Genomic DNA, 26,861 nt, shown 5'->3' on the forward strand with positions numbered 1-26,861 from the left:
ATCTACAAGTCGTAAACTAGTATTTTTTCTTATAGTTTACCCCCAATTTTTTTTCGAAATCCGTTTCCATGTCGCGAAAACGCGTACGCACGACGCCCGCTCTAGATCAGACGCGTCCTCCCTCTCCACCACATGGACAATTTGCAAATGCACGTGGCTACATACAAAACCTTAGCCCGCGTGAGAGAGTTGATATGATTCTATCAGACATTCGGGAACACCACCGATGGTCTATCAAGGATCTTATTTATCATATGGCGCAGGCGCCGTCTTCACAACAAAACGCCCATTCAGAAACACGGCGCGCAAGACTGGTTTCGCAAGCCATATACGGGCAACCAGAAGTTGTCAAGCAGTTGGCTAGTGTTTCAAATGACATCTTTACAACAGGCGCGTCTGATCAGATCTCTCGGTTACAATCCGAGCTTCGTGTTCTAGTCAACGGGAATGTACTGGGCGAGTTTGAACCGGATATTGATCTTGGAGATGTGGATATCCCTGGCTTAACTACAAAGGTGCAGAATAAAGCTCCAGGGCTATTGGCACTGCTTTTAAACATCATGACACCGCCAGAAAGTTCTCGTGATACGTCCAAAGTCTACCAAGGCAGTATTTTGATGATTTGTTCTATTCTCGCGTCCACCTTGGCACCACGGAAAAGCAATAGCTTTCCGATGTTGATTGGCTTGTATTTACATGCAATGGGTGTCAAGCGACGCGTGATTTGCTTTCTGGCTGGTCTGGGCATAAATTCGCCTACCAGACTATCATGGACAAACGGAAAGAGCTTGCAGACTTAGGACAGGTACTATAGCCCCAGTTAACAGGGAATAACTTGTTCTGACTGATTTCCTACAAGAATCTGTGAAGAAACAATTTAAACAGAACGCCCACTCTTCTCGCAAGAATCTTATTGTGTCATGGGATAACTTTGACTACAACCAGACTGTTCGACATCAAACTATTCGCGATCCATCAGAGCATATTTCCGCCACCACAGGCAAGCTTTGCATTGGCCAGATCATCCCTGTAAGAGGGCTTCTTCGATCTATGTTTCATCCAGATGTTGCTCTAAACCCCCATGATATCTACACGGCACCAGGCAACCAGGATGATAAGATCCTTCATCAGTGTCAACACCATTGGATTGCGGAAGCTATTCGTTACACCCATAAGGAGGCAGTAGAGACATTATTTACCGCCAAGTCGTGCGCGCCAAACCTGATCAAATAAAACTGCGACCGCATCTTATTGACTGGCCTAAACTCCCAACGGTTAAACTACTTCCAGCGCAGAAAACAGTTCACTACAGCCTTGGGCCAATGTTACTGTATACAATGCGTCTCGCGGGCTAGGACGATCAATGCCGTACTGGACTTTGCCGAGGCGTCACAACGGTTTCAGAGTCGCGCGCCACAAGGGCAGCCTAACATAGGGAACGGCAATTAGGCCACGATAGGCCTTGACGAAGCTCTAAGTTCGTTTTCAGGAAGTGGTACACTCAACTTGTACTTACAACGAGATATATATAGTAGTTGTATCCTGCATATCGCTATCTGAGTTGATTATAAACCTCATCCACTAGGCTGAGAACGGATTCGTTTTTGGTCTAGTTGGGTAAACCAACTATCTGCGAGGGGTCAGGGTAAATGAAATCATCCATCCATCCATCCATTCTGTACACAATGAGGGGACGACAGAGGGGACGTACAAAGGTCGTTAAGAATGTCTTCCTGGAGCAGCTAGGGGATAATGGCGACACTGACCTGTATAGCCTTTTGCAACTGGTTTATGGAGATCAGAAAACAGTGTCACTCCTCAATGCAGTTAAAAAAGAACGTTCAGAGGCTTCCCGTCTCTTCGATCGTTTTAGCTGGTTATTGCCAATTTCCGGGATTTTTCATTGGCGCATGAACTACTTGGATATGATCTATGAGCTCTATTCTGGAGCAGACTATCTCAGCATTGAATCAACGATCCATCACAACAAGGTCTATCTTGGTTGTGTGCAGGGACACAAAAGTCCATTCCATCATAAAGAGGAGGTGGCTACGCGCTCATTTGACGCTCGAATCATGGCTATGTTCTATGGATTGTACCGTCAACGGTCAATCCTGCGGATGCTAAGGGGGTGGATGATTGGATTCAAAGCCTCGGAAGGGGAAAATTCCTAGACAGCATTGTGGGAAAACCCGCTGGATAATTCCAATATCACCAAGTTTGATAGCAAGCTTGAAGGTCTTGTATGTCTCCATCTGCTGGAGGAGCTTTGCGTGTGCCGAGAATTGGTAGTCAACTGGTTTTCCTTCTCGCTCATGAGCCTTGGACTGTTGCTCTTCAAAATGAAGTAGAGACCGGCGTATCTGGTCGACGATGTCTTTCTTCTCTTTGCTGGTACTAAGAAGAGCCGATATGCTTTCCTCTCTTTATATATGACGTGGCTCACCCAAACTAAAGCAGCTGATACTGAGCTGCAGACTGCTATTCTTGCAAATGGGCTTGTGAATCTACGGGGTGCGGAGGACGGTTGGTTCGAAATTGACCGACTGAATGAGTTCTTTAATCTTCATATGAAGACACCCATGGCGACTCGACGGACCTCAACTATTGACATTACTGCCATGTTTCGTCGAACCGCTCTCACGGCGAGCTATTGTACTAACCTGAAGGAGCATCGGGAGACTACATTCGGAGAATAAACCAATGGACGACACCAGAATAAGGATGCTAGCCAGAATGTTCGTCATCTAGCCTATCAGATTTCAAAGTCTATCCAGAAGCAGCCAACTGGTCGGACAAAAGGTTTTCAACCGTGCGACATACTCACAGAAGCAATTGGAGGGAAGCTCTTTAAATCTGTACAGAATTTTAATAACTTCGTCATCAAGGGACAGTGGGAACAAGAAGTTGATCACAGTAAGACGAGCTCGACTCCAATTGCTGTTTTAGATGAGGTTGAAGATAATGATCTAGCATAGGAGGTTATCGTGGTACGGTTTCAGCTGCTCTTTGCGTGTGCCCTATAAGTTCGTGTTCCAAAGCACTTTATTCACTCTTTTACACAGGATCTTACGGGACATGGAAATTACGTCTTCTTCACTCCCGTAATCTGGCGTCGATTTCCCGAGATCACGTTGAGGGCATTGCGTTTGGGAGCTGTGGTTGCAGAAGGGTAGTACGCAACCATTGAAGCTTGGGATGGTGTGTTAACATCAACCCACGGAGAGAAATTCGGGGAACGGGTTGGTTGATGGATGCTTTCTGGCGTGGGTGTAGACAATGTGAGGCTGCTGCATTCACTCATTTGACTGGAATCATTCGAAACACGCTTCCTTGGTTGGGTGCAGAATAGGGGGCGGTACAGGGCAGCGGGGCGGCTCGCCGTCCAAAGTTACGGGTGGAAAGGCAGCCGTTTCTGGCGCCGGAGGCTGTCATTTTCGGCGTCGATTTCACAGGTCCTCAGATTCTAGTTGTAATTTGAGTCTCTATTTCATTTCTAAGTCCGGAATTTCTCCCTAAACCGAATCAGCCGATCCTTCTGCTTTGTCTCTTTGTCGAGGTGTCGATGGCTGGAATGGAAGTTCAATGATATCAACTAGCCGACTCATGCGAGATGCAACTGTATTGAAAAGTTTAGACCTGACCTTGTGATGTGCAGATACTAACCGGGTTAGTCTATTATCTTTCGAGAGGTGTTTCTACATACCTGTAATTAGAGATCTTCCTTTGAAGTCCCAAAAACTCAGGGGAACGACCTTCTCTGCGTTGATACGTCCAGGTATTTTGTATATCCTTCCATGCTGACTTTTCCAATCTTCTGGCTCTGTATCGCGGGCCAGTTCAACGGTGGAGGGTATATAGATACCAAAATGCAGATTCTGAAGACTCATTTAGCTGAGGTTATGTTTAAAAATGCCAAATCACCCACATAGATGCCTTTGTCTTGGGAGAGGAGCTCGCTCATCCACTGGTGTACATATTCCAAATCCGCTGTGGTGAAATGTTATTTATGTACATATTCCAATCAGTTAAGAACTTACAAGGATGCTCTATCTCCCATGCAACAAAGATATCCCGGCTTAGCTTCCCCGGTAGGCTTTTCTCCACAAGAAGACGAAGGTATGAAAGCTGCGATGCAATACCAATGCCAGTTGCAACCAGCAGAACCTGGTTATACTTATCAAGCTCCAGGTCCGCGCCATATGGACCATCTATCCAGACAAGCAGATTGCTATTAAAGTGCCCAGCTAGTCTGCGGGTGAAGGTATTCGTATTCTGAATAAGACATGTGACAGTTTCTAGTCTCCCATCATGATCAGTCTGCCACCAAGCTATCTGATAGGGATGAGTTCGAACACCAGAAAAGAAGCTTGCTCCAGGTATCCATAAATATAGAAATGACCCTGGTCGAATTTTGAAAGACCTATTGATCGGAACGACGACCCAAATTGCGCTGGATTTCGGTATTAACATGACTCTACCACGTGTGCCTAATTTATAATTTCCGAGATTTCGAAAAATCAGTAGGATCAACCGATAACCAGATACCACAATAAATAAGATACTGCCGACCAGAACGTAAATCTGGGTAAGATAAAAATTCGTAGTATGTCTCCAGACGGCAAGCAGCAATAAGAGTGATGCTGCAAAGTTTATCATAGATAGTATTCGCTGTATCCACTTCCACGCAAGTGTATTAAGAGCGCAGACAGCCATTCCCGATGCCGCCTGTAAATTATGGTTAGCGGATTACAATTCATGAGGTCTTTACCTACCAACAAGCCATAAATCTGAAGACTAGTCTTTGGATGCCACCCAGCTGCATGAACCGATACCCCAATATGTATCGCAGCTTGCACAAGAGCCATACATGCCACAGTGCGATAGATCTCAATATAGGAGAAGAGGGATATACCTAAAATATCTGCTATGAGCGCAGGACGGCCGCTGATAACTAGTAGTATTAGGTTGACGATGGCGATATTAGCAGCGCGATTCCCAATGTCTCTTAACCCATGAGTCGCCAGAAAATCACAAAGGATTGTTCCGCTCCAATATATGAGCTGGAAAAATACCCACGCTCTCGATCTTTTGCCGAAGACCAGCGGATAAAAACAATATTTGAACAGGAAAAACCGTATTCTCCATGCGAAGGAACGAGAGGAAATGATATAGAGTCGGTACAGTGACATTAAAAGGAGAGCCCCTCCCAAGATGATGAAGTAGATGTTCAGAGGATTGTGGAAAGCCATTTTTGTCTACTGAAAATATTAGGGCGGGAATGTCTATCCTAATATGGAGCTGGGTAGAGATTGAACCGTTGGCGTATCGCCAGTGTCTCGCGCGGTTGGGGAACTCAGTCTATTCTTAGATAACAAAGGCATATAAAGAGGCAGCATAAGTTCCCAGAAAGTAGCTTTTGAAGCCTACTTTTATTTTCCACGACTATGGACGAGATTCAAACCTTCCGAACTCCTGACCGACGTCGAAAGACGGTATTTCGCAAAGTTCGACAACTGTGCCGTATGTTTCGACTTCGAGCAATTGTCGTTCTAGTAGATGAATCTGATCGACAATGGATTTATAAAACAGATGATCACATACCATTTCTAGATCAGGTAGGCCACACACAAAACGGGCTTGCTTCTAGAATGTTATTAAATGAAAAAAAAGGCGATCCAGTACCCCCCCTACAAACACAAATGACGATTTTGAGAGGTTTTACCCTTTGCGTCAGCGGACTTCAGCAGCACGTCCTCAGGCGCCCCCCCTTGACCCCTCCAACTTTCCGTGCGTGATAAGTGGGTCAATCGTTGGCGAGCCGCTTTCTCCAAACGCTATTTGTAAATATAAGAGCTACTGTCCCACCCTCTTAGATCTAGCCAGCAACCATGCAGAATGAACTGTCTTCTGAAGTGACCGAACTTACACGGTTAGACCACATTATTCTACAAAACGGCGGCAAGACTGTGAATACCGAACGTCTTCCGATCTTTCTTCAAATATCTAAAAATGAAAGATCACCAACCCTGGAGGAACTCCAGTTTGAGGTAGGGCGTCTACGTCAGGAAGTGGCACTCCACCAGGAGGCTCAAAAAACCCTTATGAAGCTCTTTAATGATACGAGAGATGTTTATCAGCTTCTTAGAGAAGCACTCAGGAAAGCGGCCTCTCGATGCACCAGAGATACCAGCTTTCTAGAGCTAGCATACAACGTCCAGGATGCTGGCCTAATGATACAAGAGAGTTTGCATGGAGTATCAGAAAAGTTGACTATTTCTGAAAGTAAATTTCTGCAAACATTAGGGATATCTTTAGATGATACGAAAGGAAAGGATTTCTCGCTGTTTTAATACTGTAAAGGTAGCTTTCAATCAATGTATAAAACTACTCAATCATATTGTTCATCATTTCCAAAAACTGTTCAATCCGAAGTTTAGCCTTTCGATGACCTTCAGTCATCTTCTGATATTTGTCCACATATGCCCAATTTGAGTTATGTAGCCGCTGAATTTCGAGGTGTTGAGCAGCGTTCAACTTTTGAGACCTTTGTAATTTTGTTTCAAGATCTTGGATCTCCTCTTGCAGTCGTTCAACTACTAATTTGCTTGCACAATCACGAGCAGATTCCTTGGCTATAGCTTGAATATTACCATCCTTGAGATGCTCTAGGAGTTCAAGATACATGTTGGTTGAAAGATCACTAAGCGGCTTTTTGAAAAGATAGCTCTGCGGAACGTCAAACTTCCATTCATATCCGTCTTTTTCAACTGGCTGTAGACGAATATTTGACGGCTCAATTTGTAATCCTAATCTTTCTTCTAAATACCTTATTCAGCTACGCAAATTAAAGATACCAACAAACAGGGATCTTACTAATATGTAAGGCAAGTTGTAGTCGACAATTGTGTCGCTCCATGGCTCTTCTTTTATTTGCAGGCGTGGACATAATGCAGAATATTCATCTTCTGAGAAGCAACAATGTGCGTTCTTTATTCTTAATGTACTGGGATACTTTTGGATATGTTTAGTAATGGATTATCACATAGTCGGTCAGTCCCTGATGATCTCGTCAGCGAGCCGCCCACGAAAAGTGGGGCTATTGTTCTTGGTGATCTCGTCAGCGAACCGCCCACGAATAGTGGAGCCATGTGACCCCTCTCAGTCGATCACTTGTTGGTCACTGAAGATCTCGTTAGCGTGTCGCCCACGACTTACTTAGATACTCCCAACACACAATCGTAGGCTATGTATACTATTTATTGGCACAATTGACTCGCTAGATGTGTACCTTATCCTCATCTCTACGATTGATCAAAATGGAGACAGCTAGATTGCTTCTGCCAGGCTTTCAGGGACATGAGTTACAGGCTAGCGTTCTGAATCAGGTAAGATTATAATCTATTCCATACCAATTATGATTCTAATTGAGAGAAAGAACAGAGATACTACGACCTATACTCTGCGTTGCCCTTCTTCAGTTCCTGCCAGCGACTGCGGTATACGTGGGGCAGGTATGACAGCCATTCGGGCACCAACTTCAGTTCAAGTCATCAATATTGATGAAAATGACAAGTAAGTCAGGGATACATATTCATGAAAATGCTTCACTCTAATTGTCTCAGCACTGCTTTAGTCTCATGTGATCTCACAGGAACTACATCTGCATTTTGTCATGCTAGAGCAACTCAAACTATTTTTGTCAAGGGACCCCTACCCTCTAAAGATATGAAGTGGATGGACGTTCCGATAACGACTATGAGCCCGGAGCCAGCTAAGACTGCTGAGTCACTGATAGTCTACTATAAATGGTTGAATCCGGCGGTTACAATTTTCAGCTTTGTGTCTCTCTTTTGTTTAATCTATTTTACGCTTTTGCGCTTTTGTTTTGTATCTAGTCTGTCTATATAAGGGAGAGGAGCTTTCTTCAATGTTGAGTTCATCAGCAAAATGAAGCTATCTCTCACCTTTCTCATTTGGTCAGCACTTGTTGCTTATGGTCTCTCTGATATTCAAGTTGATTCTCCTGGTATATTTTTAAGCCACACACATGTCACTTCCAGTAGTACCGCGTTTCCTCTACATTCGAGTCCTACAATTCCCAGGTCCAATTATTTGCATCACTCCGGCTTTGGACCCATTTGGCCTACACCAGAAGCAGACTTCCCTGTACAAGCATCGATAACCACCCCGTCGCAAGCAGCCATATCGCGTGCAACCCTGTCACGTGTAACCCCATCGTGGGCAACCTCGTCGCGAACAACCCAATCGCGAGCATCTCCATCACGAGCATCTTCATCGCGAACATCTCCATCGCGAGCATCTCCATCAAGAGCATCTCCGTCGCGAGTAACCCCATCACAAGCAACCCCATCGCAAGCAACTGTAGTGACGAGCCGCTTAACAAGCGCAAGAACAGCTGGAACCCAAACTGCAAGCGAGAATAAGCTTGAAACTAGTATAACTGCTTTATACTACCATCCACAGGCAACAAAATTTAGTTCTGGAGGTTCGTATAAAAGCAGCAGCGGTCCGGAAATTAGCATAGGAAAGCATGGAATCTTTGTTATGATGAAATTTGTTTTATTGGTTACTCTAGCGCTCGTTGTCTAAGATATTTTTAGAATGAAATCAACTGTAGCAAATATGCGCCCGACGATCTTGCTAAATTTAGAAGTTGTCATATATAAGTACTAAGTCAGACCTGTAGATGCCTTAGAGAGTACACAATGGCGAACCCCCATAGATGTACGATGTTCCCTCGGGCCGAAGATCTAGATGGATCCAACGGGCTCGAGAATCCCTTGACAAAGACGGATCATCCGGAACACCTGAAAGAGAGGCCTGATTCTAGCAAGGTCTCTAAGCCCCGGCCTCAGAAACGACCTAGGCCTTGGCTTAGCCTACCAGTCAAAGATTACATGTGCCCCAAAAAGGCACAGACATCGTTCTGCCTAAATACATCTCCCTGGGTCAAATACCAGAAGTTTATGGCCGAAAACATTGCTGGAAAGACCTGTATTGCACATCAATCCGATAGTCCCAGAGAAATCGTCGCGATCAAACAATACAGATCTAGTGGCATTGATAAAACGGGAAACCTTCTTCCCACAAGTCACCCCAACCTTGTCAATCTTGTTAACTCATTCTGTGAGTCTACGGTTGTCTATCTAGTCTATGAACTTATGGAAGTGTCACTGGAGCAGCTTCACTCTGGGATGACGTTAAAAGAGGCTGATATCGCATTTGTTTGTAAAGAGGTACGATGTTTATACCCACTGTGCTACCTATTCTATTATTAACTACGAGCTTGAAGACTCTGCACGGTCTTTGGTATATTCATCGAGACCTTTCAATCTGCCATACAAGGCTTGACTGTAGTAATATTTTTCTTTCAGCAGACGGAAGAGTCAAGATTGGTGAGTGCTTGAATAGATATCTCTCTGTTTAGTATCAAAGGGCTCACCTACACAGCTGATATAGGAGCCTCTCTACTAGAGCAGCATCATGGATCTGAGCAACATGATATTAGATGTGTCGGTATTGTTGCTACTGAGATTCTCCAACCTGGAGATGCAGAGTCCAATACCAACATACTATCTGATGCGCGACAATATATTCACCAATTCATTAAAGAGACTGGGCGAAATGGGGTTACAATTCAGGCTCTGCTACAAGTAGGTCGCTATGGCCAGTTCAATCAAATCCGAATATTGCTAATAGCGCTAGCATGTCTTTCTTTCACACGCATCCAAAGTCGGAGCCCTTGTTGCACCTATCATAAAGGTCAAACCACTCACCTTCCATGATTATGAGTAGCATAGTCATAGTCTCTATCAAGAAAGCGATTGAGACCATTGCGCAAATGGAGGATTGTCCCAGGCTCAGCCCCAGTTCGGCACAGCTTTTGGCAAACCAGAATAAGTTTAGCTTTTCGAGAAGAGATGTATAGCTTTCTGATCGGTACCACACACCATCTGTTTGATATACAGCAGAGGAACATATTATTTTGATTTGCCAGCCAGTTTGTGGTTGCACGGAAGTTAGGTAGCTCAGGCTCATCAATCGAGAATCTTACAAACCTTTTTTCGCTCAATAGGTAAAAGATTACGTTTCCTTCATCATAAACCAGTCCATGTAAAAAACTTGATGGTCTGATATCTCGTTCAATGGACTCGAATGGGATCTCTCTTTCATCGGAAAATTCGTAACCAGGGTCAAGAAAGTTGGAGCCAGAATCTTCATTGGAAGCTGTAGTAATAGAGCCAGAGACCCAGGATTGCTCATCAGGGGTAGTCACCCGTACTTCCTGAGGTGATATAATATTCTCCTGTGGCAGGGGACTTTCATCCTGTCGTGTTGGGCTCTCTTGTAGTGGGGATGTCGGTGAGGGACTATATCGCGGTGAAGGACTTTCGTACGGTGATTGATTTTGGGGTGGATAAGGAGAAGAATTAACGTGTTTCACCACCGAACCGCCACCACCACCGAGCCGCCACCACCTCAAAAAAATCGCGTCGCGTGTAGCACCCCCATCTTTAAACCACCACTATGCCACCAATTCGTACCGGACGAACGCGCAAACTCATTGAGCAAGAAGGCAGGATCGAACTTGCTATACAGGCGCTAAGAAACAAGAAAATAGCTTCTATTACTGAAGCTGCGCGTGTTTATGAGGTACCTCGTACAACATTACGCGACCGCGTCAAGGGGATCGGTTATCGTAACACCACTCGCGCAAATTGCTCAAAATTGGATAAAATCGAAGAGGATTCGCTTGAGCGATGGATATTGGATCTAGATATGCGTGGCAAGGCCCCTACCTTAGCTATGGCAAAAGAGATGGCCAATATTCTACTTGCTCAGCGCTCTGTCAATACCCCTCCCTTACCACTCGGCAAAAACTGGATATCTCGGTTTGTTGCACGCCGTGAGAAGCTAAAAACCCGGTTTTCACGTCGTTACGCCGCTCAGCGTGCATTATGTGAAGATCCGGAGCTTATTCGCGAGTGGTTCGATCAGTATCGCAACATCATTGCTGAATATGGCATCCTTGACAACGACATCTATAACTTTGATGAAACTGGCTTCGCAATGGGGATCACTAGTACTTCAAAAGTGATCACTAGTCGGGAGTGGCAGGGAAAAAGAAAAGTCGTGCAGCCTGGTAACCGGGAGTGGGTTACTGCAATTGAGTGTATCCATTTGGATGGTGTTCTACCTCCAACGATCATTTTTAAAGCTAAGGTTTTTATATCTGCTTGGTGCAGTATTGTCCCAGACAACTGGCGCTTCGAGGTCAGTAATAATGGATGGACTACTGATCAAATTGGTATTTCATGGCTCGAAAATTCTTTCATCCCATACGTTAAGAAGCGTCAACATGGTGCCTGGTCTCTCCTAGTCATGGATGGCCATGGGAGTCATCTTACCCCTCAATTTGATACTCTATGCATGGAAAACAATATTGTGCCAATCTGCATGCCATCTCATTCATCGCATCTATTACAACCTCTTGATGTAGGTTGTTTTGGTGTATTGAAGCACTTCTATGGTCAGGCTGTGCAAGATCTTGCCCGCATAGGCTCTACAGATATTAAAAAGCTCGATTTCCTTCATCTGTACCCTACAACACGTGCAGCAACATACACAACCTCTACAATTGCTAGCAGTTTTATGGCATCAGGTATCATTCCATATGCGCCTGAGGTAGTACTTTCAAAACTTGAGGTTCATCCCCGTCACCTACACTACCACCATCACGTGGTAGTGCTAGTAGTCATGAATTTATACCTCATACACCATCAAAAGCTATCAATTTCCGACGCCAGGCAGCATCAATCAAGCGATTACTAGAATATCGAGATATTTCACCCAATAGCGATATATATCAGCAATTGGAGCAGACTACCAAAGGTGCACAATTACTTGCTAATCAGCTTGTAATGCTGACGACTACATATGAGCGTGTAATGGCAGAGAATGGACGAAAGCAGCGAAAAAAGGCCTTACCTAATAAGCAATTGGTATACGAAGGTGGAATGACTGCCGAAGAGATGCAATTACGTCTACAAATTGAGCATGAGCACCAAATGGCAATACCCCCGGTGCCACGGCGTGCTCCGGCAGCTACAGAGACGACGATTAGGAGGCCTGTACAGCGCTGTACTAATTGCAGAGAGCCAGGGCACAAGCGGAATAGGTGCCCGGTTGTGAATAGTGCTTAGTTTTTGCAATATATTATATGGTGGTTGTGTAATATTCAATATATATCGTTGTAATGTAGGTGGGGTGGCGGCTCGGTGGTGGTGGCGGTTCGGTGGTGAAACACGTTATGAGGAGGAGAGTGATGAGGAGAAGAGTGATGAGGAGAATAGTTATGAGGAGAGGAATCGTTCTCTTGAAATGAACTTTCACTTAAAACTTCCTGGCTACCATTCAGATCACCAAAAAAAGAGAAGAAAATATCTTTTTGAATAGCAAAAGAGTTCGGATGTGCTCGCCGCACAAAACTGTTATCCATCAAGATTTCAAGGAAAAGATACTCTCTGTACTTATGATAGTCTTGTATAGATGGACGACTGCAGCGTGACTTCTTTGGAGCTTCAGAAAGGTTGGTGTTCACTTCAGCCCTCTGATGTGGGGGTCTGTTAACACTGATATGAGGTAGTGTATCTCCAACATATTGTGCAATATCTGCTCTTCTTCGAGAATCTACTATATATCGATCTGTTGGCTGAATTTGAACAAGATACTCTGAAGTAGCAGCTGCATATGAAGATTCTGCACCCATCGATTGAATCTGTGAAATCTGATCATTGGCAAATCCTAGATAGGATGCTATCTCCGCCAATTTATACACTCTTTCGGAAACAAATCCTCGTCGTTCCGCTATGTTTTTCCCACGGTTCTTGTATGGTGAGAGCTTGGTCAAGGTTGGAAAATCGCGCATAACTGCTAGAAATAACTGCTGGTATCCAAGCTTTGGACATAGATCGTAGCTTCCTGCCCGGCTCACAAATTTGGAGTCCCCGACCTGGAACTTACATGTTCCTCGGCTTTGGTTAATACCAGAGAAACTTCGCATAAATTCTTCAGCCATTGAGCGCTTAGAGCATGGCAGTAATTGTTTGAGAGCAATAGCGCAGGCTTCAAAGTAGAAGAAATCTCTTGTGAAAGTATGTAGGGAAAGTATCCTCCCTTTTGTCTGGAGTATCTTCTCTAGAATGGCTGTACGGGATTCCTGAGATGGTAGTTCGGGAAATATCTGACGTCGCCACATCATATCTGTAATCTTCTCTTCATCATGCGAAGAGATAGATGGCATCCGTGTCTCGAGCAAAGAAACAGTTTGTGGATCGAGGAAAGACCCGGAATAGCCACACATTATAGTCTGCCATTTCTCATATATGAAGCGTAGATACTGAGTTATCTCCTATATAACTCTGTCAGCGGGTACATTAAAAGTAAAGATGTAACAAAGATACCTCTTGACATCTAATTGACAACCATCTGCCCAAATATGAGATTTTTAGAAATTTCCACAAGCCTCGGAATTCGAGTAGCCTGTCAAATTCTCGTTGGATATGTTTGAAGTCCTTTTCCAGACGATGCATCTCCCGCTGTGCAGTTTTACTGAGTCTTCCACGCCATTTGATTTCAGCATCCACATCCCTAAGCTGCTGGTACATACGGATATTTCGATAGATGTCTCCGTCACAAAATGGTTGAGCATTCGGGTGCTCTTCACAGAGAGTCGCTTGGTGTGACTGGGATAGACCCTCAGTGTAAAAGTCTGCTATCCACCAGCTGTCCAAGAGAAAGAAAAATCTCTTCGCAGCAAGGATACGATGCTTCCCATGAAGAACGGTGAGCTGAATGTTGTCTGGAAGACCCAAAACTTCATCGTCATGCAAAACATTGTCGTTCAGACTGTAAGGAAAATCCTCACTAACAAGTACCTTGATGTAATTATCGGGGTTCAGACGAGTACAGCCTTCAGACTGGAATTTTTCAACGAGAGCCTGAATATGCTCTTCTCTGATTGTTCGAGTTGTAGTTGTGAGAAGGTCTAAGTTGTTTAACCTGACCTTTGCTCTTCCCAATCTGCGTGACGTCCTCCAGTCCAGGTCAGAGCTAGACATTGGCGAAGAACTTTAGAGACTGCAAATATTCAAAATCCGTAATGTTAACAATTCGTAAAATATCACGATGCTAACTTTATGGGCAGAGAATATTTAGCCTTGCTAACATTTTGGAATCAAAAAGTTCCTCCCAGCTTAAATTTTTACAGGGAGAATATTCTCACAGTGAAATATTTTTGATGGGGAATTTTAAGGAAATATATTTTTAGAGCAAAGTTAAAATTATCATCCAGAGAATATTAAACAGTCTTAAAATTCCATAGCGCGTAAGATTATCATTCTATAATATTCATGCATGAAAAAATTATACCTATGAAAATCTTTGTACAGTCAAATATTCACACCTGTAAAAATAATACCCATGAAAATATTGTTGCGATTGAATATTCACTAGCTTAGGTGGGGCACTCGTGGGCGTCTCGCTTGATTCTCTCGTCGGCGTTTCGCTGGGAAAAAGGCGCGAAACAGAAGCACATTTTTGCAGAGAAACCTTTTAAATTCAACTAGTACCCTCAGGAAATGGAAGACGCAGTTAATAAAAAATGGCTCTGAAAATTCTTTCCAGAATCGCAAGAAAGGCCGGTTTAATCCGGGTGTCTATCACCGTTGTCCGCCATACCCGAGGCCACACCCGGGTTATCCACTCTATCTGGCCATCGGATGACGTAAGCTGTCTCACTGCCTCTAGTGTTTCTAGGGTTTAATTGTCTCACATATTTTCTAGTATGAAATCCTACCCACCCAAGAGGAATTTGCAGAAGAATGCAAACAACGTGATGGCTGAGATAGTTAATTTACTGGGAGATACCGACTAAGATTATCATGATGTGTGCTAGTGTAATCTTAGAAGGCCAATGTATTTCTTTTTCTAGTGTACAGTGATATTCAAAATCAGATTTACCTCTCTCACAGCACCCCGCTTTTCCATATTGGGTTAAGTTCCCTTTAATCTATGTAGCCCTGATAAGTCATGCTAAATTACTGTAATTACGTGTCTCGTATGTGCTTCTTTCTCATCGGTCTAAAAGCCGCCAGCTTCTTGGCTTTGCACTGTACAGTGTCATTGCAAAAGTTTGCATCCCTTGGCAGAAAAAGGGGAGGTTTACCTTACTAAAGTCTCAATAGTAGCAGATAGCATGTAAAATAATAAAGGAAATATACCTAACTTAATAGGCGGTAGTAACGGCGATCCCTATACCAAGCTTAACGTGACCTTGGCTTATAGTAACCAGAAAAATCGAATACCACTCTAGCCGAAAAATATAAAGACGCTCCTTTCGAGAATAGCCAGTGAAATTTTTCAAAGTCGCCCTGCTCGAATACTTTACAACAGAGCCTATCGATACCCCTTGAATATCTTGAAAAGAAGTACTATGATCAATCAACTAATTTAGAAGAATATTGTAATTAGGTAAATGAGCTACGTGCTTGATTATATTGCGATGAGGAATATACTTTAGAGATACTCCAAACCGAACTAGATATCTACCTTTAGAATTAAACTATTCTTTTGATAAGTGTAGGATAAGATATAGCCTTGTGGTATATAATGGTACTGTACTTCTGAAGTATTATTTTTAAGGGTCTGGATATTTTTTAAAATAGGTATAAGAGCTGAATAGCCGAATAAAGACTATATCTTATAGTAAGAAGTACAGAAATAGAAGTAATTAGGAAGATAAAGATTTATTGCGATTAATTCCAAGATCTCTAGTAAGAGATTATAGAAAGAAGCCTTTCTCTTCTTTATATAGTCTTTATTACGGCTTGTATATAATATATTGTAGTAAATAACAAATATAGGTAATTTAGTCTTAGGTTAAGGTTAAAAGAAGGGGGGTGCTTAAGTATCACTAAATTCCTGGTGGCTCACATAAAAATAGCTCTCGTAACATGGATGTATGGTCTATGCCCTGTCTAGAACCACTCACTTGCAAACACACCAAACAGGCTGTTTGACAAAGATTCGGTCGGTTGCCTTTGCCTGGCCTTCTTTGCCCCTTTCATTCTCCCCTTCGGCCACCCACGCTCACTCCACCTAACTAACACAACGCACGCGCGAATGCATACGTAGATACAACACTGGTGGGATGAAATATTTATTTGCAAACGACTTACCTGCCCTTACAAAATGCTGGACTCGTTGGGTCCCAGTCTCTGTTGAACCGTGAATGGCCAAAGTTTGCTGAAGTTTGACTCGCAAGGAAATTGAGAACGATGATTAACCTCTCCTATCCCAACGGTGATGAATCTTTAGCTCAGGAGGCCGACTTTCCGGATCAGGATTCGCAATACACCCCCACTCCAGGATACTATGAACAAACCCCACCCTCCGATTATGGGTTCAGCACTTCACCGGCCCGTTGCCCCCAGGACCGTCCTGAATCCTTCACCTCTCCCAAACCGGGCATCCCCAAGCTGCTTCAGCTTTTTGAGTGGGAAGCAAGCAGCCCAGATGACGAGCTTCACGGGAACGTCGTTCGGTATATCATCGAGTGGAAAGTGAAAGTGAAGACTTCAAGCCTTACAGTGGTATTCTACCACTTCTTCAGGTCGTCAGTATGTACAGCATCTCGATGTGTTGCATATGTCATATGTCTTAGAATAGATACTGTATTAGAATAGATATTGTATTGTACTCTTCAACAACAGCCATACTTTCAGTAAAGGTGACAGTAACACCCTCACGCTTGCACGATCGGTAACACGATTACTTAGATAAAGACCATGGCCTGCTTAAGACCGATCCGGCGAGAGAAAAAGTCATGTGATTGGACTTGGCATCAGTGGTGCACGGATTAACTTTTCACCGTCTCGTCTAAGTCATTTCCTCGAGGACATGTTATCCCACTCTGCCATGTCCTCATCTAACCACGTTCTCAGGACTTTCGGCATGTCAATCAATCTCGGTTCATTGTCATATTCCAGTTATAAGAGGAATGGCTGCGGGAATTGAACTTGCCAGAGCTGGGCTGGCCTGTCTGACCTGCAAGTCTGGCAAGCGACGATGCGATAAGCGGCTTCCAATCTGCTCTCAATGCAAGAAGTATGTTTGACCGCCCGAGGATCAAGATGGGTACACTTCATATGAAGACTAAACTCAGCGTATCGACTAGGCTAGATAGGCCCTGCGAATATCCAACAGTCCCGCCATCGGAATATGTCGCCCAGCCGACTCAACCAGTGCCATTGATGGAAAGCGTGTGGCCGAACACGTGTATACCATGTACGGTGCATCGACGTAGATGTGATCGCATTATCTCAAGTTGCTCTCGCTGTGTGAGGTATATCTAGGATAGTCGGAATATTGGCTGACACGGCCGAGTGTGGCCATGATTAGTCCTCAAGAATGAGGCTGACGCGATTTGCTTTCAGAGTCGGCACCAGTTGTATATACCGAACGAACAGCACCCCAGCTCCGAACAGCTCCCGAGCTCCGCTCATTGCAACCGATGATCCCGAAGCAACTAGATACGTGCTCCAGCCAGGATTAGACTTTTCTCCACTCTCAGAAATGGGAATGGCATTCGAATCTCCTATTAGATACCGCTCATATGTCGGATCTAGTAAAATTCTGTAAGTCATGCGACGGTCACTCATTGCATTCGCCATTTACTCATCACCCTGGAGTTCTCACGTCTATAGCGTTACCCTCGGGTACGGTGGTAGCTGACAGCCTGGCCCACCATCTCCGTTCGCAGTGGATGCTGCACGCCATGTCCGATCCATGCTTATTCCACGCAACATTGTTCAGTGCATCCGCTTCGATTGACAGGTTGCTGGGCCGGCCAAATACCACGCTAACCCTGTACCATCAGACCTGGGCTATCCGCTTGATCAATGAACGGTTAGCACAAACTGAGCCAGTCTTGACTTATGGAACAATTGGAGCGGTAATACCCTTGCTATATTCTAGTGTTAGTATATTTTGGCAGGACAAAATATGCGAAACAGATACTCATGACGGGCTGTAGATGGTCTCACTTGATCGAGGGTCAGCAGTTGCTCACCAAAAAGGCCTGGTAAAGATGCTCCTTGCCGCACCGAAAACTTTCCGCGACGATATAGGACCTCTGATTGCCATCATCAAGATGTATGTGATCATTATTAATTTCTGAGCTGATCGATTTATAAAATAACATTTCTAGAGTAATGATCTCATTTGCCTGCATCTTCGACATGCTCCCCATTTGGGATTGCTTATACTCTGAATCAATTCGCCCAAATACCCTGATTCGAAATTCAGTGTCGAGGGTCACTTTTAGCAATACCGAATCAATTTTTCAAAAAGATTCTGTGGATGCAATATTGGACGTCTACGAAGCCATCTCGCGTTTGGATCATTTGGTTCAGGCTGATCACTGTAGTTTTGCTGCTGAAGTTGAGTGCGCGCTCTCCCATGCACCGACAAGTGATTCGATGGGCACAGCCGAATACAATCACCCTCTTTCAACGCATCAAAGGCTAAATGTATGCTGCCAGCTCTGCTGCCAAATATTTTGGGAAATACTTCGCCGACAATCGCGCCGCGAGGAAATTTCAAACACTACGCTCGATCACAAAGTTCGACAGCTTTTGAAACACCTGGCGCAAATAGAGCCTTTATACTGGATCCGCAAAGCCCCGGAAGTGTTTACCTGGGCTGCATTCACCGGCGCCGCAGCGTCAGACCATCATGATGAGTGCGTAGCCTTCATTAGCCACGCGGGGATGGTATTGGCAGCCATCGATTGCGAAGAATTGACACTTATACGCCAGGGATGGAGATACTTCCATCTGCTGAAAAGATTTTGTGGAGATAATAATGCGCTTGCTGTATTGGCAGATCATTGATTATGGGCTTGGTAGATGAGATGTTGCATGATTCGCCCTTATCAGTACCCCCGACTTCTGAGGGCGTTCACCGTCCAGTCCCAGAGGTTTTCCGCCATTTTAGCATCTGATCCAGCTTTACTTGGCGCTGAAACCTTTCCAACTGGCAACAAGTACGCTCCATTGTCGGCCTCTCTCTTCAAGCTGGGCGACACAGCAGCAAAGAGGATATTCGCTGCCCCTTTCCGTGGGCCAGGCGCACCTAGCTCGACAAGCGGTTTAATTAGCCGATAAAGCGGGGTTGACGAGATTGGCCCTGCGGATAGGTTCCTAAGTACCATTAGATCCGAGTCTTGGCGAGTGGACAGGGAAAGCCTACATACGTCTTCACTGTTCCCGGATGCAAAGAGAATGTAAGAATGTCGGGGTACCTCTTGGCCAGTTCTTTCGCATGCAATACGTTGGCAAGCTTGGAGTGGCCGTACCGAGCCCAGACAGAGAAGTTCTTCATGTTCATATCCGAAAAGACTATGCCCTCTTTCGGGGCCAATTTAGCATGCCCGTCGCTGGATACATTCACGATGCGCACGCTTCCCTTGTCGGCCTTCTCTATAGTTCTTTGGAGCATTGGGAGAAGGAGCTCTGTGAACAGGAAATGACCTATATAGTTCACCTAAATAATATCAAAGAATGCTCCAAGAAAGCTATCATATGGGATATACATACTGCCACCTGCATTTCAAATCCTTCTTTTGTCTCCTCGTATGGAACGCACATGACCTAGAACATGTAAGTCATGCCTCATGAGGGGAGGTATATAACATACGCCAGCATTATTGATAAGTAAATGGAGACTTAATTCCTGACTATACCTTCATTAGTCAGAGCAATGCTCACACGCACCACAGGTCGGTAATATGACTAACTGAGAAAACCATTCCGCCGCCTCACGAACACTGTCCAAATCGGCTAGGTCTAACTTTAGTAACCGGATATCTGCCTCCGGATGCTCGGCAATGATATCCCGCTTCGCATCTTTGAACTTTGCCTCGGATCGACTGGCAATATACACACGGGCGCCGTGTTTCGCAAGCTCGATGCTGGTGCCGAAGCCACTGTTGCATCAGAGAAGTTAGGACCGTATCTCCAGATATACGAGAAAATAAATCAAATACGTCAAGAAGGGTGTCATACAGTCCTGTGTGGCCACCGGTTATTATGGCAACGTTCCCGGCGAGGGCAGGGATGAAACCGTGTAGATCATTAATCATTGCTAGATATTCGCGTAATGACACTGGTGAGAGGGTGGCAATGTGTCAAGGCTAGACTACGTGCTCCTTTGCCCTTATATCTACATATTCTGCTCACATAAGGTAGCTGCGGGTGGTTTCTTCAAGTAAAGATTCGTCAGCACCTGGAGAGAGGATCAGAGGGCCAAGGAACAAGCTGCAACCGAGCGTGCGGGTGCGGGTGCGGGTGCGGATGCGGGCGCAAGAAAAGCACTGACTAATCAACTATCATCGTTTTAGTTATAACGTAATTCCCGCATGAGCGGAGCACCCGGTTGAGCGGGACACCCACCCCCATAAGAGAATTTCAAAGTCGATTATCTCAACCAGCATGCATCAATTCAACTAAATATAGTGATTCTTACATGTATTGATCCTGTGGCCAGTCTTCCTACACCCGCTACACCTAGGCGGGGCCCTAGTAGGTGGTGGATTTGCCTGACTAGGCAATTCGCCCTGCGTATGCGATACTACCCTATCAGCTTCTACCGGTTGGTTTAGCTGTTTAACTATGTAAAGGGGTATTTTTGGGTTCAGCCGCCGGGCGTTAATGAAATGTGTGTGTGTGTGTGTGTGTGTGTATCTCATCTCAGCGCTTCAGACCTTTGCGCCCCATAAAGGCAAATTTTCGCAATCAGGACGGGTGAACTTGTTTGCGACCTTGATTATAGTGCATTCCGCGCCACTGAGAGTGTTCTGGTAGTGCTAACTTGAAAACGCTCGACCTGGGCATCTAGTTTGCTCGGAAAGACAGCATGCTGTCTGCCAATGACATGCATGTAGTGAGTCATGTTTTTATAAAGATTGACCATGAGATTGTCGTCGGGTACTGAATCTGGAAAGAGAGCGCCGAGCCCTTATAAAAGGAGTTGTAGACATATAAAAGTTTCGCTGCAATACACAGGTGCTGTAGACAAACAAACAGCGCTGCAGGCACGTAAAAAGTGCTAAGGCTCTGTTACTTTCCAATCTCTGCTGTTCTTCCAAGAAGAGCTCTTCACGAACAGCGTCGGGGAGATCATCCTGGCACTGCAGAATGCCCACCCCTTCAACATAAGCGGTCAGGCGTTTAAGATGATGAGTCCTTAGTTGGTAGTGCTTCTTTCCGTGCGGGTCTTGCCAGCAATGCGGACCAAGGTGACAAGATGGTGAAGGACAATGCATCAAGTTGTAAACAGCCCGCCAGATCGATTGTTCCCCAGATGTATGCTGCTCGGCATCAAGTTGGTCATCCTGTTCATTAAGCATCCTGCTCGTGACGGATGACCTTCCTCTTTTCTCGTTCCGGCCGGCTGAACTCACTGGGAAGCGATCGTCCTCTATATAGTTGAAAATAACCACTAGCCGCAATTCCTTGCCGCTAATGCAAGACTTCCCCCACACAAGTAATTGTTTTTACACCGTCGTCCAATCAATATCTAGACAGTTGAACCGCTTCTTTAGGTCCCGCTGCTTGCGTTCATTGACCGACACCACAATGGAAGTGTCATCCGACCGGACCCTTTGTCTACGAGAGACTTTATCCTCAATTACATTCTCCAGCTTACTCCTGAGAGCCAAGGACCAGTAAGAACTTGGGGCCAGGGCTACGTCCTGTTCTGTATCCTCTGACACGGACCGGTTATTCACTTTGACCTTCCACTCGATGATATACCGAATAACGTTCCTGGGAAGCTCGTCGTTTGGGTTGCTTGCTTCCCACTCACAAAGCTGAAGCAGCTTGGGGGTATCCGGTTGGGGGGGAGGAGAAGGAATCAGGACTGTCTTGGGGGTAACGGGCCGGTGAAGGGCTGAACCCATATTCGGAGGATGGTGTTTGTTCAGAATAGCCTGGAGTGGGGGCGTATTGCGAATCCTGGTCTGGAAAATCGGCCTCCTGAGCTAGAGAGTCATCACCGTTGGGGAAGGAGTGGTTAATCATCGTCCTTAATTTCCTAGTGAGTCAAATTCAGCAAACTTTGGCCATTCAGGGTTCGACAGAGGGTGGGATCCAATGAATCCAGCATTTTGTAGAGCAAGCAAGCCCTTTGTAAAGAAATCTTATCCCACCGGTATTGTATCTACGTATATCTTCGCTCGCGCAGTGTGTCGGTTAAGTGAAATGAGTGTGGATGGCCGAAGGAGGGAATAAGAGGTGCAGAGGAGGCCAGACAACCGAATCTCCTGTCAACCGGTCTGTTTGGTGTGTTTGCAAGCGAGTAGCTCTAGACGGGGCATAGACCATACGGCCAGGATACGAGAGCTATTTTTATGCGACTATTTATTACCGTACTAAGATTCTGCCAAGACTGTGGGTCAGGGGTAGTGTAACCATAATAGGTATGGCGTTATGCAAGATTGAGTTTAACAAATAACTACAGAGAGTGAAGTGGTGAATCTGATTTCGAGCAGTCCTGTATCCCGGGCAAAAACTCACACATGATCAGGACTGTACGTGGTCGCATAACGCCTGGACTGTACAAAGGAACGTACTGTATAGGGAGTTGAAATCACTTACAAAAACGACTCTGGAGCTTTGCGGAGTGCCACGGGGCGACAATATCGATTTCCTGTACTGATTGAGAGTGATGGCGGGACGGGCCGCGATGCGAACCCCTGAACCGCCCGACCGCGACGAACACGAAGCTTCGCCACCGCGACTGGCAAGACCGAAACGCATCACCAGACCACCCAGAATCTATGCTCAAGAACAAGAAATCGACAATAAACAGAGGCAGACGCGACCTCAGCAAAAGAAGAGAACTGGACCCGAATCTCAGCCGGATAGGGCAACTTCGGATAACTCCGCGACCGAGAGCAACAAACTCGATGTAAACGATTTGGTGAAAGAGATCACCAAACTCAGGACAGAAATCAGACTACGAGACGAATTGCACAAGGAAGAACTACAAAAAGCCAAAGCAGAGTTCGGTACTACCCTCGCCGAGGTCCGGCACGAGCTACAGAACCTGACAGACAGGACCCCGACATCGCAGTGCAACTCCGAAGCATGCGCCCAGACTGGTCACGATAAAATCCTCCGAGAAATCCAATCCCTACGTGAAGAAATCAGCGCTCCCGCTTTCACAGGTTCCCCGTCCTATGCCGATATCGCCCGCACTCCCCCGCTCAGCCACCCAAGTAATATACAGAGCCTCTCGACATCAAAAACAACACCAACCACACTCACCAACACACTCTATTACATAATCGACACCTCCAGGATGGCAGAGAACAAAAACAAGAGGATATCTGCAGGCTCTATCCGGGCGGCAGTCGAGACAGAGATCCAAGCGACGGCAGACCATACGCATTAGCGTTGTCGCGCCGTCACTGTGGACCCGAAGAACACGAACCAGATCAGAATAGCGTGCCGCGACGAAGCCGAGCACCAGCTGATCAAAAAAGCGGCGGAATCCCAAATCAGTGCAGGGGCATAGGTACTTCGGGATGAGCTTTACCCTATCAAAGTTGACAGTGTTAACAAAGCCACAGTTCTAGATAAAAAAGATAAGATCCGTGCCGGAGTAGCAGCCACCTTCAGCAAGGAGAACAAAGCCACCGTTACGAAAATCGCATGACTTAGCAAGAGGGAGAGCGCAAAAGCATATAGGTCAATAGTCGTCTACCTCACTAAAGGTAGTAACACACAGAGACTACTAGCCAACGGGTTCTTCCATACTGGGGGAGAATCCGGCGTGACCAGCACCTTCAAGCATCGACCACAACCGATACAATACTATAAGTGCCAGGAGATTAGAAACAAGGCTTTTCAGTACAAGAATACCTAGAGATACACAAAGTACACCGTAGAAGGTCATCACCACAGTAGCTACGACCAGACAGTTCCAAAGTGCGTTCCATACGGGGGTCCTCATAAATCGTTCAGCAGAAACTGTCGGAAGCTCTATCCGCCACGCAATAAATAAAACGCTCCGAGTAATACAACTAAACGTGAGGAAACAGGGTAAAGTATATAAAAGCCTTATGAACAACCAAGATACCGCAAACACAGTGGTACTAGCGATCCAGGAACCCCAGGCGAGGAGGATTCAAGGCCAGCTCTTGACCACCCCAATAGGACATCATAAATGGACTAAGATAGTCCCCTCCACATAGAGAGAAGGGAGATAGGCGGTTTGAAGCATGCTATGGGTAAATAAGGATGTGGGAGCCGGAGCAAGTACAGATTGAGTCACCGGACCTGACAGCGGCTGTGATTCGGCTTCCTAAGCAACAGATTCTAATAGCATCGGTGTATGTGGAAGGAGGCAATACCGCTGCGTTGAACAACACTTACGATCACCTCAGAAAAGCGATCACCAAAGTACAGCGAGACTCGGGAACAGTAGTAGAGATCATGATCAAAAGGGACTTTAACCACCATAATCAACTATGGGGAGGAGACGAGGTATCCTCGGTCAGACAAGGCGAAGCAGATTCAATCATCAACCTCATAAATGAGTTTGGACTCAGCAGCCTGCTTAAACGAGGCACCAAGACATGGCACAGCGGAGGATATTCAGGGGACTACAAGTCAATAATCGACCTCGTTCTCACCTCGGAAAACTTAACGGACTCGATGACCAAATATACAGTCCACAGAACAGGGCACAGCTCAGATCATATTACCATTAAGACTGTTTTTGATACACCTTGGATAGCTCCAACGCAGACAGACAGACTACTGCTCAAGAATACACCGTGGAAAGAGATCAATACCAGAATCGCAAGCACGCTAACTACCACTCCGGTAGAAGGTTCCGTGCAGCAGAAGACCGATCGGCTAATGTATACAGTGTCGAAAGCAGTTCGTGCATTAACGCCGAAGGCCAAACCATCACCGCACACAAAGCAGTAGTGGACAGCGGACTTAACGCAAATTCGTCAAATATACACATATTAGAGAAACCACGCCCGCGCAGAGTAACAGGTAGGGCGCAAGGTACCACAGCTAGAGGACATGACTACAAGCACCGCGAAGCAATACCACGATACGATTCGGAAACAGAAGAAGAAACACTAGAACGAGTTTCTAGCTAACAATAACAATATCTGGACAGCTACCAAATATCTGAAATCAGGGGAAGACACAGCCTTCGGAAAGATACCGCAGCTCATCAAAGCAGATAGAACAGTTACCACCAATCATAGGGAGCAGGCAGAAGAACTACTAACTAAATTCTTCCCACCACTGCCAGACAACATTAACAACGAGGGAACTAGACCACAAAGAGCACCACTAGAGATGCCGACCATTACCATAGAAGAGATAGAGCAGCAGTTACTGGCAACGAAGTCTTAGAAGGCACCAGGTAAGGATGGCCTACCGGCCATAGTATGGAAGATAACCTAGCCCACGGTCAAACACCGGGTCCTCGATCTTTTCCAGACATCATTAGAAGAAGGCACACTACCGAAACAGTGGAGACACGCAAAGATCATCCCGCTAAGAAAACCAAGCAAGAAAGACTACACTATTACTAAGGCGTAGAGACCGATCTCACTCCTCACAACACTAGGCAAGATCCTAGAGTCAGTGGTAGCAGAAAGGATCTCGCACACAGTAGAGACGTATAGCCTACTTCCGACCAGCCACTTCAGGGCCCAAAAGCAGCGGTCCGCGGAGCAAGCACTCTTACTCCTACAGAAGCAAATCTACACAGCAAAGCAAGGACGACAGGTACTAAGCCTGATCAGCTTTGATGTCAAGGGGGCCTACAATGGGGTCTGTAAGGAACAATTAATCCAGAGGATAAAGACACGAGGTATACCAGAGGGCCTTCTCCACTAGGTTAAGGCGTTCTGCTCGGGACGAACGACAGCCATCCAGATCAATAGGCAGCTATCAGAGGTTCAGGACCTGCCACAGCCTGGACTACCTCAGGGCTCGCCCCTGTCTCCGATTCTCTTCCTCTTCTTCAACACCGACCTCGTGCAGAGACCGATCGACGGCCAAGGAGGAGCACTTACCTTCGTGGATAACTTCACCGCATGGGTAACAGGGCCAACCGTACAGAGTAATCGGGAAGGTATCGCAACAATCATCAATAACGCACTCGATTAGGAAAGGAGGAGTAGCGCAACCTTTAAAGCAGACAAAACAGCCATCATACATTTCGCACCCAAGGCTCGCAAAATCAACCAAGAACCATTCACTATCAAGGGACACACAGTCAAGCCTAAAAACAGGATCAAAATCCTAGGGGTCCTAATAGACACACAACTAAAGTACAAAGAGCATATCGCAAGGGCAGCATCTAAGGGCCTAGAGGCCGCGATAGAGCTACAACGGCTTCGAGGCCTCTCCCCAGCGACAGCACAGCAGCTCTTCACAGCAACCGTAGCTCCAGTAGTAGACTACACATCTAATATCTGAATACACACATTCAAGAATAAGAACATCGGACCGATCAACTAAGTGCAAAGGGTAGGAGCACAAGCAATCATAGGGACATTCCTCACAGTTACAACCAGCGTAGCAGAGGCCAAGGCCCACATTGCCACAGCACAACACCAATTCTGGAGACAGGCAGTGAAGATATGGACAGACCTCCACACACTACCAGAAACCAATCCTCTCCGCAGAAACACAGATCGGATCAGGAAATTCAGGAGATACCACCACTCACCACTA

At 45.6% G+C, this 26,861-nt stretch overlaps 10 protein-coding genes across 10 annotated transcripts; 6 read left to right on the top strand and 4 right to left on the bottom strand.

Annotated features, from left to right (window-relative positions):
- Window positions 1-68: 68 nt before the first annotated feature.
- N7533_013736 (uncharacterized protein) lies at window positions 69-800 on the top strand (the record flags this gene model as incomplete). Its single annotated transcript, XM_057110386.1, has 1 exon — window positions 69-800. One exon carries the CDS (start codon window positions 69-71, stop codon window positions 798-800), a length of 732 nt encoding a protein of 243 aa, XP_056953088.1.
- Window positions 801-2,432: 1,632 nt separating this feature from the next.
- N7533_013737 (uncharacterized protein) lies at window positions 2,433-2,699 on the top strand (the record flags this gene model as incomplete). The annotated part of the gene is made up of 1 exon (XM_057110387.1): window positions 2,433-2,699. The coding sequence occupies one exon, from the start codon at window positions 2,433-2,435 to the stop codon at window positions 2,697-2,699; it is 267 nt and encodes an 88-aa protein (XP_056953089.1).
- A 3,688-nt stretch (window positions 2,700-6,387) lies between these two features.
- Window positions 6,388-6,687, bottom strand: N7533_013738 (uncharacterized protein; the record flags this gene model as incomplete). The annotated part of the gene is made up of 1 exon (XM_057110388.1): window positions 6,388-6,687. The coding sequence occupies one exon, from the start codon at window positions 6,685-6,687 to the stop codon at window positions 6,388-6,390; it is 300 nt and encodes a 99-aa protein (XP_056953090.1).
- Window positions 6,688-8,120: 1,433 nt separating this feature from the next.
- On the bottom strand, window positions 8,121-8,546 carry N7533_013739 (uncharacterized protein; the record flags this gene model as incomplete). The annotated part of the gene is made up of 2 exons (XM_057110389.1): window positions 8,121-8,431; window positions 8,486-8,546. 2 exons carry the CDS (start codon window positions 8,544-8,546, stop codon window positions 8,121-8,123), a joined length of 372 nt encoding a protein of 123 aa, XP_056953091.1.
- Window positions 8,547-8,921: 375 nt separating this feature from the next.
- Window positions 8,922-9,375, top strand: N7533_013740 (uncharacterized protein; the record flags this gene model as incomplete). Its single annotated transcript, XM_057110390.1, has 2 exons — window positions 8,922-9,260; window positions 9,310-9,375. The coding sequence occupies 2 exons, from the start codon at window positions 8,922-8,924 to the stop codon at window positions 9,373-9,375; spliced, it is 405 nt and encodes a 134-aa protein (XP_056953092.1).
- Window positions 9,376-13,460: 4,085 nt separating this feature from the next.
- Window positions 13,461-14,144, bottom strand: N7533_013741 (uncharacterized protein; the record flags this gene model as incomplete). Its single annotated transcript, XM_057110391.1, has 1 exon — window positions 13,461-14,144. One exon carries the CDS (start codon window positions 14,142-14,144, stop codon window positions 13,461-13,463), a length of 684 nt encoding a protein of 227 aa, XP_056953093.1.
- Window positions 14,145-14,686: 542 nt separating this feature from the next.
- N7533_013742 (uncharacterized protein) lies at window positions 14,687-14,928 on the top strand (the record flags this gene model as incomplete). Its single annotated transcript, XM_057110392.1, has 2 exons — window positions 14,687-14,809; window positions 14,869-14,928. The coding sequence occupies 2 exons, from the start codon at window positions 14,687-14,689 to the stop codon at window positions 14,926-14,928; spliced, it is 183 nt and encodes a 60-aa protein (XP_056953094.1).
- Window positions 14,929-16,361: 1,433 nt separating this feature from the next.
- N7533_013743 (uncharacterized protein) lies at window positions 16,362-16,764 on the top strand (the record flags this gene model as incomplete). Its single annotated transcript, XM_057110393.1, has 2 exons — window positions 16,362-16,703; window positions 16,753-16,764. The coding sequence occupies 2 exons, from the start codon at window positions 16,362-16,364 to the stop codon at window positions 16,762-16,764; spliced, it is 354 nt and encodes a 117-aa protein (XP_056953095.1).
- A 2,254-nt stretch (window positions 16,765-19,018) lies between these two features.
- On the bottom strand, window positions 19,019-20,227 carry N7533_013744 (retinol dehydrogenase; the record flags this gene model as incomplete). The annotated part of the gene is made up of 6 exons (XM_057110394.1): window positions 19,019-19,286; window positions 19,340-19,629; window positions 19,683-19,736; window positions 19,783-19,822; window positions 19,883-20,071; window positions 20,151-20,227. The coding sequence occupies 6 exons, from the start codon at window positions 20,225-20,227 to the stop codon at window positions 19,019-19,021; spliced, it is 918 nt and encodes a 305-aa protein (XP_056953096.1).
- A 2,603-nt stretch (window positions 20,228-22,830) lies between these two features.
- On the top strand, window positions 22,831-23,541 carry N7533_013745 (uncharacterized protein; the record flags this gene model as incomplete). Its single annotated transcript, XM_057110395.1, has 1 exon — window positions 22,831-23,541. One exon carries the CDS (start codon window positions 22,831-22,833, stop codon window positions 23,539-23,541), a length of 711 nt encoding a protein of 236 aa, XP_056953097.1.
- Between the last annotated feature and the right edge of the window lie 3,320 nt (window positions 23,542-26,861).

The sequence above is a fragment of the Penicillium manginii genome, assembly GCF_028828005.1.
Source record: "Penicillium manginii strain IBT 31320 chromosome Unknown utg000011l:1.0-1395921.0:1.0-1396616.0, whole genome shotgun sequence".
NCBI lineage: Eukaryota > Fungi > Ascomycota > Eurotiomycetes > Eurotiales > Aspergillaceae > Penicillium > Penicillium manginii.